The 15244-nt window shown below is 45.1% G+C and overlaps 1 protein-coding gene across 6 annotated transcripts in view; it reads left to right on the top strand.

The window, feature by feature from the left end:
* The window catches only part of LOC119180112 (thioredoxin domain-containing protein 11), a 58356-nt gene that overhangs the window by 13013 nt on the left and 30099 nt on the right, over positions 1-15244 (top strand). For all 6 annotated transcript variants that reach the window (XM_075868443.1, XM_075868445.1, XM_037431251.2 and 3 more), the window contains exons 6-7: positions 861-1058; positions 3197-3309. In XM_075868443.1, the coding sequence (XP_075724558.1) occupies positions 861-1058; positions 3197-3309 (311 nt within the window). The remainder of the gene's footprint in view (positions 1-860; positions 1059-3196; positions 3310-15244) is intronic.

The following is a 15244-nucleotide window of genomic DNA, read 5'->3' as shown; positions in this document are numbered from 1 at the left end:
TAGACTTCGTTGATACATTTTTAGGCTCTGAAAATGCATCTAAATGTTAAAGATTGGGTTTACTGCATAGAAATAAGTATCTGAGCCTGGAATTGCATCGTGAAATTTCGTTGAAGCGAGACGATTGAAAAAAAAGTGTTCGTTGTGGCGACAATATCCATGCATTTACTTCTACGGACTGCTTACAGGGAATCGGTATCGGTGAATTTTTCGTTGTAGCGAAAATTTCGTTGAAGTGGCGTTCATTGCAGCGGAGTTTCACTGTACTGCACTGTTTAACAATGAGCCTGTTTTTGTTGCTGTATACGTCATCAAGTAACAGTTATCTGGACATTTGTTGATGGCTTTCTTTTTCTTTTCTGCAATATGAGTGCTTTTAATGCAAAAGTTGTGGGAATTCCTTTTTGTTGTCAGGAAACTTGCTGTGTCACCTCAGTATGAAAGATTTTGGGACGTTAAACCCCAGATATCAATCAATCAGTATGAATGATTTATTTAAATATCTTGCATATTCTCAGTCGTGGAAGTATTGGGCAGGGTAGATCAGTTTATTACCTCAATGGCCCCACTTTCTTGTAGGGGCAATACATAAGGGGTGGGGTTGTATTTACGTTAATATGCAGTCAACGTAGTTTTTAGTGTTAAAGATGATGAATAATATGGTCTTGAAAGGCAGATGATGAGTGGATTATGATACATGAAAAAATAAGGCATGTAATTATATGAGCATAGTTAGCGCCAGAAAGTATGAAATAATATTTAAGCACAGTGACGGGAAAACTGCAATGGAAAATACCAGTTGCAACACCAGCTCTGCAACCTGAGAATGCTTTTTCGTTTTGTTTGTTACGTAAACACAGAACGAGGCCCAGTACGTTATTCGTGGACATGTGACTGCGCCAACATTGAAGAAACTCGTCGTTGACTTTACTGATGGGGTCCTAGATCGCCATTTAAACTCAGTCGGACCGGATTCGTTTGCACATGCCAGCAGTGAAGGCCTCATCGCCGAGCTTAGCAGCAGGGGCTTCCACAAGCTCATGTTCGACACTACGCAGGTGAGAACATCGCTGCCTTTTGTTTGCCCAGTGCATCGGGCTGCAAAATTTCTTGTACAAATGGCACTTGCTTCAAGTAAAAAGACTCAATTTTGCACTTGGAAAGCTTTCAGTTATTGGATGTAGCACCCTTGCCAGGCACAATGTGGTAAAGATGATGCAATTTCAAGGTGCTGAACAAGTCATACAGTTGAACCTTGTTGTAATGAACACTGATATAGCGAACTAAAGATGCATTTTTTTTATATAGGTTTCATTTCAGTAACATTACTTTTTCTATAATTCAACCGAAAACGTCACTGGAGTATGAATTGTGAAGGAATACCTACAGTGGAACCCCGAATATACAACTTTTAGGGGACCACGTAAAACCATCCTATAACCCCGGGCGTTGTTTAATCAAAAAAATAAGATTATAGACCGCGACACACAGCCTTGCCCGAAAAACGGGTACAGACTGGCTGAATAAGCCCACGGCATGACCTTCTGCCTCTGCAATGAGGGTAGATTGAATTATTCTTGCCAGTGGTAGCTAACAGCATTAATAATTAGTTGAAAGAGGTCCGAGCGAATCTTTATTCTCAGCCTTAAAAGCAAATCCAACGCGCATCTTTCTACCGATAAATAGAGCCTGAAAGTTGCCTGTCGTGAAAACGAAACTGTGTTGCCGTGAGCCTCCCATCAGAAGAGTCAGACGCAGTCAGATCGCGTAATGGCGATGGACAACGAGTTTATGTGCGATGCGTTCGTGCGCGACTAAGCTGTGCGCGTTGTAATTTGTTGCCTCGTGAAGTGCAACTAGTGGTGTCCCAGTGTTACGAACGTTGATGTCAAGTTAAAGTAATTTTCCACGACGAAAGCAGCTGCATCGTGCCCTTACGCGTGTGCAAACCAGTCACTGCGAGTGTGACAGAGGCAGGGGATCAGCCGTATGTCAACCAGGAAATCGTTCCATGGACCGAAAATGTGAAACTATCAGCTTTTTGGTCAGCTGAACTTACTCTGTGTGGATAGAGCTTGACTAGGTAACGACTCTGGATACGTATGCACGCGATTGGGGCGTATGTAGAAGTGCATGAAATTCCGAAAAAAAAAAAAAAAACTTTCCATTCGTTGAAGATGACTGTACTTTTTCTGTAGTCCTGTTTGGTGTATGCATGTTCATATTTTGCACTCGAGAATATTCGGTCGACATGTGATTCGAGTAAAGGTGTTCTTTTTTTTCTTTCCGACGGAATCCTGAAAGTCATCCTAAGATGTGGAGTCGGCATAAAATTGCGTCGTATAACCAAGGTTTTTAATACATTGTTTCTATTGGGATATTGCTGGGACCAAACCAATTCATCGTAAAATGCAGGTCGTCGCCAAACCAGTAGACGTATAATCGAAGTTCCACTGGTTTGTGCAATTCTAGATCTAAATGTAGCATGAAAAGCAAATGAACAAAATACAGTAAACACTCAGTGAACAAAAATCTGTTAAACGAAACTACTGATTAAACGGAACTATTGGTTTTGTAATGTTTGGTTTCGGGCTTGCATTTTTCACCCTTGTTCACCTCTCAGTATACAAGATTGCTTAGATGGAACATACTTTCCTAGTCCCTTTAGGTTCCGTTTATTGAGTCTACTGTATACATGATAGAAGGACTATTCTCAAGCACATTTCTTTTAAATTGCTACAGATACTTGCAGAAATTTAGCATCTGGTGCAAAAAAAAAAGTGTATTTAGCTGGGTGCACCACAAAACGAGAAAACTCTGAAGTTCATGTTATGATGAAGGGTTGCTCCATTGAATTTTTGAGTTTTATTTGAAATCTGGAATGGCTATTTATCCAGAATACTATGTATAATGCCTTTTCATATCTAGGATTTTTGTGCGAGCCAGAGTGCTAATATGATAGAGCCGAATTTTAGGTAACTCCACTGTTACAACGAATGTGCAATACAAAAAACTGATTTAGGTACTGTCTTTTTGCTACTATGGTGTAGTAATGAGGTTAGACTCTACTTTTTCCTCCTTTTTCCTGCATGTGGTTTGCATCAAAGGCTGTGTGTTAGAACAAATTTCTCCTTTTCATTTTTGCATTAGCCTGAGAGTTGGATAAAACATTCTTGCTCTGTCAATCCTCCTCCAGGATGCAGTTGTCCTGTTCTATGCGTCTTGGTGTGGCTTCTGCAAGGCCATTTATCATCACTTTTTTGCCACAGCAAGGTTCTTCAGGGGCTTCAAGGGCATCGTCTTTGTTAGGTGAGCCAACAGTTTTACTAGCAATTGCTGGGACACTTCAGGCACATTTTCATTGTTGCCTTCAGATTGCACAGAATTCAAAATCACCTTGCACCTTGTATGTCCTCTGTGCGAGTGAAAATTTGCGAGGGTGGCCGACGTTCGCAGCTCGAAATGGGAGGAAACGTGCCAGATTTTTTTTTTTGTTGCGTGAGAAGCCCATGGATGTCAAGGAAGAAAATGCTCCTGCAAAAAATGCATACTTTACATTGAGCAGCTGGACACGTGAGCCCTATCTTGATAGCAATAAGCAATTGGCTCATACTTTTGTGTTCTCATTGCTCAGTTTGTGTTCAAGTGTTATAGAGCACAAAAATCCCTGTGCTCGCTGCAGCAGCTGCATTTCTGCATGCCAGAGTTTTGTTTAGATAGGACAGGTCAGATGCCAGAGAACGAAACACTAGCCTTTTTTTTGTATACCATTACGAAATTTGTTGCTATGGTTTTTATTGTGGCTCCCTCTGGTGGAACTCACTCTATTTGGCACGCTGATTTGCATAACCCAAAATACTAATGAATAGCTGCACACTGAACGTAAAGGCAATAACGTTTCTAATGTGTTGGAGATAAGCACTTCTGAGCCATCGCCCCACCACGGTGGTCTAGTGGCTAAGGTATTCGGCTGCAGATCCGCATGTCGCGGGATGGAATCCCGGTAGCGGCTGCATTTTCGCCTCCATCGAAAATGCTGTCAACTCGTGTGCTTAGACTTGGGTGCAAGTTGAAGAACCCCAGGTGGTCGAAATTTCCGCAGCCCTCCACTATGGCGTCTCTCATAATAATATAGGGGCCTTGGGGCGTTGAACCCTGCACATCCACTTTTGAGCCAGCCTGTGCCAAAGTAGGCAGCATGCTATGTAAAGTTTCAGTGAATTACAGCTGAATTAGTGTGCTTGCTTGATGCTGATGCGGCACTTGCACCACTCATGAGTGCGCGCTAAAGGTTTGACTCTTCTACTGTTTAATTTTGGTTGTCCAAGTCAAATTTGTTTAAAGCAGTTATGCTGTAGAAATTGGTGCATCATTCATTTGCAGCTTTGGAACTCATTTGCAGCTTTCGAAGCTCCAGAAGCACCAGGCTGGAGTGAACCTTTCAAATAAGCTGGTGTAAACACAATCCAGGAGCTCGGCTTAGGCTAATATATACTACAGTCGAACCCGGGTACAGTCCAAACCCGCAATAACGAAACCCCGTGAGTACGAAACCCCCGCGGCAACGAAATATTTATGAATCCCCGGCGAACGTTCATAGAAGGCCATGTATTATGCATCACGTGGCAACGGAGTGTTTTTGGACAGCGATCCCGCATTAACGAATTTTCTACCACAGTGCGGGCCTTATTTTACCCTCCCGCCAAAGGTTAACTGTCGAAAATATGCTCGTATGCGTGTTATGCACACACTAAATTTTTAAACTTCTGCTTTTGCCGCACTAGTGTGGGTACCGCCATTTTTGTTTACTTCAGGGAGGACGCGGCTTTGGGATTGCGAAAAATGGCAAAAAAATCCATTTCTTTAAATCAAGTTTTCAGTTTCTGGAACCCTTTTTCTATCTGATTCCAAAGTATCCGCACTGAAAACCGCGCAGAAGTGCTTCGGAAAATTCATTTCACCCACCTAGATAGCGGAACTTTTTCTAGAAATCGCGAGAAAACAGCGATTCTTGTGCTCATCGGAAAGAGCATTTCTCCGTGTTTAACTTTCCCGCCTCAGCTGGCTCCTCCCTTTAAAAACAAGTGCACAAAAAGCAAATGCTTGAAGGTCGTTTCGAGGCCGCCATGTTTCCTCAGCTCACCTCCCCATTGGCCCGATGCTCGCTCCGGGAGATCGTCGTCTGCTCCTTGTGCGTCGCGAGGACATGGCTCTCGAAAATTGCTACTTCGTGACGTGTTCACCGCTCGACGATCACTTAATATATAATTACGCTTTAGTTAGGAGCAGTAGGCGGATGTGCGATCAGGTTACTACGAGCGCGGCGTGTTATTGGAGTCGTCTTTAGCCCTCACTCCACCGACAGCGAGACTGCGGGCAGGAACGACGCGCTAGCGCACTCGTGGCGACGTGCTTTGTCGCAAGCAACGAACTGTAAGCGGCGGCACAGTCAGATTACTACGAGTGGCCGCACCGGATAGATGATAAGATTACTACGAGCGAGCACGCAGTCTACGAGCGCGGCGCATCATCGGAGTTGGCTTTAGCTCTAACTCCGTTGACAGCGAGACTGCGGGCAGGAACAACGCACTAGTGCATCCAAAACAACCCGCGGGTTGTTTTGGATGCGCTAGTGCGTCGAAGGGTGTCGTCGAAGGGTGTCCAGCGCATCCAAAACAACCCGCGGGTTGTTTTGGATGCGTTGGACACCCTTCGCTCCTTCTTCGGCGCACATGACGACGACGTAGCAATGGACCACTTTTTCCAGTGCGAAGGGAGAGCTTGGAAGTTGTTGCATGGCAAAGGTCGGCAAAGTAAGTTGACCGACTTCTGGCAATAAATTTTTGTTCTGCTGACCATATCACAGTTTTTATGTCTCATACTCGCGGTAACGAAATTCTCGCGAAAACGAAATTTCGCGGTTTCCTCGGCGATTTCATTATTGAGGGTTTCGACTGTATATCGAACTTGCCAAAAAGCGTTTATTAGTTCTATATATGGCATAATTCGATATAGGCCCGCTATAGGATTCGATGACACAAAGGTACATTCAATAAGAAAAGTACTTTATTAATATGGTGGCTTACTGGCATGCCCTACTTTGGAACAAAGTAGTAGTGGATTTTCTTCTGTTTCAATGACTTCGCTGCCTGTGACAGCTCACACGCCTCCATGTTGTCCAACAAGTTGGAGCAGCTGAGGCCACAACCTTCCATATTCACACAATAACACTGGACCAACGCAAGTGCACTAATCACTTCGCAAGCAACGGTCATCATCAATTTCTTCATTGCAGTTGCGCTGGCTCGTCCGTACGTCTGCAACGTAGTCCTCATCTTGTAGCTGGCCCATGATAGCAACATCATCGTCCTCACTGACGAACTCGTCGAATGTTGATCCGTCGATAGCACCCACGAACTCTGCCAGCTCACTCCCAACTTCGGTGGAAAGCCATGCAGTGTCTTGAGTGCTGTCGTTGGAATTTAGGGTGTCATCACCAGGCATGCGGAAGCCAGCATGCGTAAAGCAGTTCTGGATTGTCTTCATGACATCTGCCCATGAAAGCCCTTCATGACTCAGCATAGAAAGAGCTCCGAGCAAGTCAATCTTCAGCTCTTTATCGACACGAAGGTTCTGCAGCAGCTTCTCCACGAGGCAGTTCCGATAGCCAGCTTTTAGTGCGCGTATGACGCCTTGATCCAGTGGTAGCAGGACAGACGTAATGTTTGGGGACAAAGAATGGAGCTTGATGTTGCGGAAGGTCGTACGGCAGTGGTGCGTCGAACAATTGTCCACAAGCAGGCACACCTTGCGATTTTGGCCTCCAACTCATCGTTCCAAGATGATAGCCACCTGCTGAAAAGCTCCCCCGTCATTTATGCTTTGAGTTTGCTCGTTAGGTAACTGGAAGTGACAGCGCATTTCAAGAACACTGCAGTGTCATGCTGTTCTCGATAACTAGAGGTTGGAGCTGTTTTAATCTGTTTAAATTAGCTTCCAACAGCACAGACACATGGGCTTTGTTTGCCTTGCCGCTGCAAGTCTTGTTGCCCCGACATGCAAATGTCCTATTTGGCAACATCTTCCAAAATACAGCGATTTCATCCGCATTGAAGATATCTTGGGCTCGATATCTTGCTGTGGTATCTCGCCAGTTTTCCTCGAGCTGTTTGTCCACACTGTCCAAGTCCACCACTCTGATTTCACTTGTAACTACTTTGGCAACGATGTCGTGCCATTCTTCGAACCGTTGGGGCCAGCCGGAACCACCTTGGAAATCGTTCCTGCCAAGCAAGAAAGCAAGGTCTTTGGCTTTTTGCTCAATCATTGGGCCAGATACCGGGATGTTTCATGAATGACCGTCCACAAAGCACTGTAAACGGATGCACAAGTCGAGCGCCACTCGAGACTTGGCCCTGATGTCTGCCTTGTTCTTCAAGATAGTACTCAAGGTGCTCCTTGGAATCTTGCACGCGCGGCAGCAATGTCGGGCTTCTCACTACGAGCACAAACCGCGCTGGATAAGGACTTGAGGAAAAGAGGCAGCAGCTGGCACACAAACATAAAGAAAAAAAATGGTGCCCACTTGTAGCGCATCCGCGCCTTGGAGAAAGCACGGTGGCCTCTTATTGGCTGTAAGTGCTGGGAGTAGACCAGGATTATTTTTTGCAAGGGGATGTGCGCCCGTGCACAGCCGGGTCTAAACCACTTTTTCTAAGGTAGTGCCGGCAGTTTTCTTCGCCATTATGAGGGAAAGCCAATTTGCTGGGGCACTTTTGAGGCACATGGAGTTTGACATATCGGTTGTCATTGCTATTTTCGTTCGATGTAACAGTATCTTTTACTATATATTGTTACATTTAGGAAAGGATTTATTCCGCTGTGACGTACCAGTAGACTCGAAGGTGTCGCGCACCGAAGGCCTTTCTCTGTAGCAGAGCGTCCTCTTCTCTAGTCTTCGTGTTCCCCGCTACCCAGAGGCTCATACCCAATGCAGTAATATTCCCCTCCGCCCAGATGAAGCCCACCAGGCGATTTAAAGGGTCTCTGAGAATAAAGCGCTTCAAACATGCTATATGGGCAAGTTCAGCCTTTGCAGACTGTCGGCCATTTGAATGAAGACGCGCTACAGGATAAGTTCAATCGCTTTTACGGTCTAGAACAACATAAGGTTCCGCATAGTGCACCAGAAGTTTTTCACACAACCTGCGTTTTCTAGTTGGCATTCACAGCAACACGAGGTCCTCGCGATTTTACGTCGTGTGTCGACTTCGAAGGTCAAAACATGCTGTCGAGCGATCTTGCAAAGCAAGAGTGCACAGGTAAGCAAGACGTCGGGCTTCTTCTGCACCGCAGACGATTTCAGATATACCGGAATCATTGTGGTCTACAAACGGTAAGATGGTATCGAGGGTATGACGAGGCGGCCGAGCATACAGAAAAAAGAACGGACTGTAGCCAGTAGTTTCATGCTGTGCAATGTTAAATGCATAAGTGATGAAAGGTAGCACGTCAGTTCTTGTGATCTGCTGCGACATACATAGATATCATGTTTGTGAGAGTCCTGTTAGTTTGTTCCATCAGGCGGTTTGTTTGGGTATGATATAGTGTAGAGTGCCGAAAGCTTGAAGCGCATAAACGAATAATCTCTTCCACCATGTCTGCAGTGAATTGTCGCACACGATCAGCGATAACAATTTTAGGAGGTCCATGTCTTCGAAATACAAAATGCAGCACGAATAAACACAGGTCAGCTGCAGTCACTGATGATATAGCAGCTGTCTCACAGTACCGTGTTTAATGATCGGTGCATAAGACTATCCAGCGATTGTCATTGAAAGACCGCAGAAAGGGCCCTAGAAGGTTGATTGCAACTTGCTCGAATGGAGCTCTAGGGGGTGGAACAGGATGTAGTCGCCCTGGAAGGGCACTGGTTGGGTGCTTGCGGCGTTGACACTCGTTGCAACTAGAAACATACTGTTCCGTGGTTTTGGCACATTTTTGGCCAGTAAAACCTTTCTTGAAGCCGGCAAAGAGTTTTCACTCTGCCTAGATGGCCGGACATTGGATCATCATGCATTGCCTGCAAGACGGAAATGCAAAGACTGTTTGGAACCACGAGAAGATATCGTGAGCTAATCGTAGCATAGTTCTTTTCGTGCACTAGCCTATCGCGGATGCAGAAGCGAGTCGTTGATGATCTTGGCTTGTTAGGAAGGAGCTGCTGTATAGTTTGTACCCTTTGCTGCTCAGTCTTGAAGGCATTGGTATCAGGAAATGGCAGGTTCAATGGTGCAATGTAGGTGTCGACGTCTGCATCACAGTCCGTCGATGGAAGCAGTAGTCGCGAAAGACAATCTGCATCAGCCTGACGACGACCACTTTTATAGGAAACTGTAAAGTCGTATTCCTGCAGACGGAGTGCCCAACGCGCTAGTCGACCAGATGGGTCATGCAGATTGACCAACCAGCAGAGAGAATGATGATCTGTCACGATGGTAAAAGGGCATCCGTACAGGTAGGACCAGAAGCGCCGCACTGCGAAGACTACTGCGAGGTATTCTTGCACTGTGACAGTGTAGTTAAGCTCGAATTTGCTTAGCGAGCGACTTGCATGCGCTACGACATGTTGTTTGGTATACAATTGTTGAATCAACATGGTGGATACACCAACACCACTAGGGTCTGTGTGGAGTTCTGTGGGAGCCAGAGGATCGAAGTGTCAAAGAATCGGACGGGATGTGAAAAACAACATCAACTCAAAAAAAAGCGGACACACATTCTGGTGTCCAGTCAAATGGCACGTTTTTCTGAAGCAGGCACGTGAATGGGTGCGCGATATTGACAAATTCAGGAATGAATCGACGGAAGTATGAGCAGAGGCCCAAGATGCTGCGTAGTTCCTTCACTGAGGGTGGTTGCTTGAATGCTTCCACTGCGGCCGTCTTCGTAGGATCCAGTCGTATGGCTTTTTTGTTCACTAAGTGTCCAAGGACGAGTGTTTGGCGCTTTCCGAAACGTAATTTTTTTTAGTTGAGCACGAAGCGTGCTTTGCTTAGGCAATTTAGCATGAGATCGAGGTGTGTGCTGTGCTCAGAGAAAGTGCGCCCGAAAATCACAGCATCGTCTATATAACACATGCAGACTTCCCACTTCAAACGATGCAGAATGTTGTCCATGAAGTGCTCAAAAGTTGCAGGTGCATTGCATAGTCTGAACGGCATCACATTGAATTCCAAAAGTCCATCTGTTGCAACGAATGTCATTTTCTCTTTGTCTTCTTCGTGAATTGGAATCTGCCAATACCCTGACCTCAAATCAATAGACAAAAATTAAGAGGCTGATGAAAGAAAGTCTATAGCATCATCAATGCGTGGTAGTGGGTATACGTCTTTTTTGGTAATAGGGTTAAGGCGGTGGTAGACAATGCAAAATCGCCTTGTCCCATCTTTCTTCTTGACCAAAATTACGGGAGCGTCCCACAGACTACAAGATTCTTGAATTGCATTCTTCTTTTAGCATCTCGCAAACCTGTTCATTTATTACTGTGCGTTCCTAGTATGATTTTTGTCGGAGAGGTCTATGGGATGCTGTATCTATGTGGTGCTTTATACGAGAAGCAGGGAATGGCAGTGGAGCCTGTAGCTGTGCGAAATCAAAAAGATCAGCATGTTTACACAGAATACTTGCCAGTTCATTACGCTTGTTGGTGCTGAGAGACTTGCCAATCATCGTCATTATGGATCGAGGTGTCCCTGGCGTGCAGATGATTGGAATCGGACTTATCTGGAGATTCACTGCTCTCTGCAAGGATGGCAAGGGAAAACACTTGATGTTAACGAATCTTAGCAAGTTGTAGACCTTCTGGCTGTACTGAAGGTTCGTTGGAGCAGTTTATCACCCGCGAACCAGTATACCCTGTGGGAATTGAGGCCAGCCCGCTGCTCGTACTCCTTCAGGATACGTGTCACTACACTGGCGCCCAACGCGGTATCAAAAGCTCTAAGTTTTTGACTGCACTTAATGAGCCAGTTCTCCTGCGCGATTCGAACTCGTCGCAACAGGCCTGCTTCGTGGCATGCCGCATTGCACAAAGAGGCCATCGCCTCTATCGACGGGCACCCTTCGGCACCCGTTCGTGTCGTCACCCCCTTTTGTGGTGAACACACAACCAACGTGGTAGCTGACGCGCTGTCTCGTGCCCCCTGTTGTCTGCCGAAAACTTGGATTTCGGTGCGACAGCCGCTCGCGGTGCTTTAGCACATGCAAGTGTCAAGGGCGAAACAGCGGCGAAAAGGGGGAGTCCCCATGAGGACAACCTTGGCTGCTATCCAGGTAAGAGGCGCACTGCGTAGCGCCCGAGCGAGGGAACTTACCGAAGGCCACAGTGTCGAGAGCGAACCCGTGTCGCCGTGCACGCGGCGGTTGATAATAATAGCTAATAACGGAACAGAACTAATAGCAGAACTTACACATATTACTGGTGAAACTTCTAATATTCTGGATCTAATACTGACAACTAAACCCGAAAGCTTGTCACATGTTACACTTCTTCCGGAGATTAGCGACCACAAAGTTATTTATGCTGTTTTTGAATTCATCCCGAAACTATGCAAACCATGCAGTAAATCTATACGTCTTTACGACAAGGGGGATTACAACGCAATAAACGCTGAACTCGAAGCCTTCCTACCTCATTTTGAAACAACATTAAGTGAACGATCAGTGAATGATAGCTGGTTAATTTTCGAAGATAAAATTAAGGAACTAACAAACCAGTTTATTCCGAGTACTACCTTCCGTTCTAATCAACAAAATCCATGGTTTTCTAAACTTTTAAAGCGACTTAAAATAAGAAAAAACGATTTTTTCGTGCAGCTAAACGCGCAGCTACCGCCAGCGCATGAGATAGGTATAAAGAAGCTGAAACCTTTTATTATAATGCCATTCGAACCGCAAAAAGAACATTTTTTTATACTGATCTTCCAAAGATTTTGGTAAATAACCCTAGGAAATTTTGGGAGGTAATTAACCCTAAGAGAATTCCAGGTATTGTTTTGAATAATCCTTCGGGCGGGGAAGTTAGTGATTCTGAATGCGCAGAAGTATTTAACTCAGTATTCGTTCACAAACGAAACTAACAGTCCCCTTCCAATTTTTCCGTCTAGCATCGTCTCTGTAATGCCCAGTATTGATTTCATTGCTTCCGGAATAATATCGTTAATTGACAAACTCAAACTCTCTTCTTCAGCAGATGCAGACGATATTACCTCAATATTTCTGAAAAATACCAACCACATGTCTGCCATATATTTATCACTGTTGTTCTGTCAGCCATTAGCCACAGGTAACCTACCAATAAACTGGAAAATAGGAAAGGTCATTCCAGTCTTCAAATCAGGCGATAGATCATGTCCTCTCAATTATCGACCCATTTCCTTAACAAGTGTGCCCTGCATGCTCATGGAACACGTCATTTACACCGAAATCATGCACTTCTTGGACTCTAATAACTCTTTTCATTCCGCACACCATGGATTTCGAAAAAAGTTTTCCTGTGAAACCCAACTTGCTCTTTTTGTTCATGATCTGCACACTAACCTGGACAAAAACATGCAGACTGACGCTATCTTTCTTGACTTTGCAAAGGCATTCGAAAAAGTACCCCATAACCGCCTGATGTTAAAACTTTCAAAATTAAACTTAGACCCTAAAATTTTAACTTGGATACGAGAATTTTTGACTAATCAATACCAATTCGTTACCGTTAATGGACATAACTCTTACCCTCTGGCAGTAACATCAAGCGTCCCGCAAGGATCTGTTCTTGGACCTCTATTATTCCTAATATACATTAACGATCTACCTTTCCATGTATCCAGCAATATTTGTATGTTTGCCCCGCCACGGTTGTCTAGTGGATAAGGTACTCGGCTGCTGATCCGCAGGTCGTGGGATCAAATCCCGGCTGTGGCGGCTGTATTTCCGATGGAGGCGGAAATGTTGTAGGCCCATGTACTCAGACTTGGGTGCACGTTAAAGAACCCCAGGTGGTCGAAATTTCCGGAGCCCTCCACTATGGCGTCTCTCATAATCATATGGTGGTTGTGGGACGTTAAATTCCACAAATCAAATCAATCAATATTCGTATGTTTGCAGACGAATGCGTAATATATCATACTATTACTAACACATCAGCCCAAGTTGCATTGCGAGATGACATTAACCATGTGCTTAACTGGTGCAATCGTTGGCTAATGACAATAAAACCCTAATAAATGCAAGTCCCTCTCGTTTCACTGTCAGCACAGCCCCCTCACCTATTCTTATCAAATCGGTAAAGTTGTATTGGAAAATGTCATCACTTACAAGTACTTGGGAGTCACATTGAGTAACGATTTATCATGGCGCGTCCTCATTACCAATATCATATCATCAGCTAACAGATCGCTTGGATTCTTAAAGCGGCACTTACGTCGTGCTCCCCCTCCTGTAAAGCTGCAAGGTTATAAATCTTTAATTCGCACCCAACTTGAATACGCGTCGCCTATCTGGAGCGTACTTAACCGGCACGCTACAATCACTCCAGAATCGAGCAGCTAGATTCATTCATTCCTCGTATTCGTATAACGTGAGTGTTTCATCTCTTAAACAAGAATCTAATCTTTCAAACCTTAATATTCGTCACCGAGTTGCCAGCCTCATTTTGTTCCACAAACTCTATCACAGTCAACTCAGCCACCCGCCCTATATCTTGCCTCCAGCCCGCACATCTCACCGCACCACTCATTCCTTTCATGTCGGTTGGCCACGTGCCAATACCACGACATTTTCCGCCTCCTCCTTTTTTCGTGCAGCTTCCGACTGGAATGGCCTTTCCACTGATCTCGCCACCATAATGAGCCACTCAACATTTACACAAAATGTCACTCGTTGCTTTTCAACTTGAATACATTACATTGTTCCTTTTTGTGCCACTGGTTCTCGCTTTGTCTTCTCTCTCTCCCTCTTTTTTTGGCAAGGTGTTACGCCTGATAATATGTATACTGATCCTGCATATATATTATTTTATTTCTGTATTGGTTACCCATGTTCATACTTATATCCATCCTGCATATGTATTACATTTGTTTTATGTTTCCCACCCCTTATGTAATACCCCCTCTTTAGTCTTTAGGGTAATAAAGTGAAGTGAAGTGAAAAAAGCAAACTATGCTCGAAAAGAACACTACAAGAGGTACAAACAAAATACAAAATACGTGGAATGTTACTAAAATAACAAGATGGAAATAAAAGAGATCGAAAAAATACAAAAAAACGCTCAGGCTCACGGTTCGGAATTTCGATATGCGACGCAGTGCACACAACTACAAATAATTAAACACTGGGTATAATAAAATAACGTTTAAAAAAGTCATAATAAAACGTTCCATACGGACCAGGCCAGCTCTTGGTACACGTAGGGGAGTTAACCGATGTCGCTGAAGATCTCTCCAGCTTAGTAGACGACGAGGGTGCCCGGTATTGCAGCCGTCTCGGTACGTTGCGCGGGTCACTCCATGCTCGCCGTCTACACGAGCCTCGCAACACCGATGACCGCACTTCTTGCTGGCTGCACGTCAACTGCCCATTCCAATGCAGTCCAAACTCTTTCGGGACGTCCCATCCCCTCTCGAGGTCATTTTTTTTCCTCACAATGTTTCTCCTTCCGGTACAGGTGTAGGGAAGACGTGGCGACGCTGCGGCGCCAGTCGCCGGATGTCATCTTCCCAACACAAAAGCGCCCTTCCTTGGACGATGGGGCATGCGGGCGAAACGAGGATTGCAGATGTTTGTGACATGTTCCCTCTTCAGAAAGTGACAGCGCGAGCGGTGCTTGAGAAGCTGCAGGAAGTGTTTTGCCAGTTCAACTTCCTGGAAAGGCTCATCACGTACAATGCTTCATATTTCACCGCTCGGGTGTTTGGTGTCACGTGCCGTTCCCTCGGAATCGATCACTCCACCACTTCACCCCATTATCACCAGTACGATTTGATGGAGCGCGTCAATCGTACGCTCAAACCGATGTTGGCGGCCTTTGCCGAAAATCAAAAGGACTGGGCAGACCATTTGAGTGAGCTCGTGTTCGCTATTTGAACATCTGAGAGTCGCTCAACTGGTTTCACGCCCGCCTTCTTAAATTTTGTAAGGGAGTTGGCAAATCCGGTGACCAGCATCACGCAATGCCAGCTCGAGGACGAGGAGA

Source organism: Rhipicephalus microplus, chromosome 7 (assembly GCF_043290135.1).
Source record: "Rhipicephalus microplus isolate Deutch F79 chromosome 7, USDA_Rmic, whole genome shotgun sequence".
Lineage (NCBI taxonomy): Eukaryota > Metazoa > Arthropoda > Arachnida > Ixodida > Ixodidae > Rhipicephalus > Rhipicephalus microplus.
The sequence above is the reverse complement of the archived record's forward strand: the minus strand, read 5'-3'. Positions and strand labels throughout refer to the sequence as shown.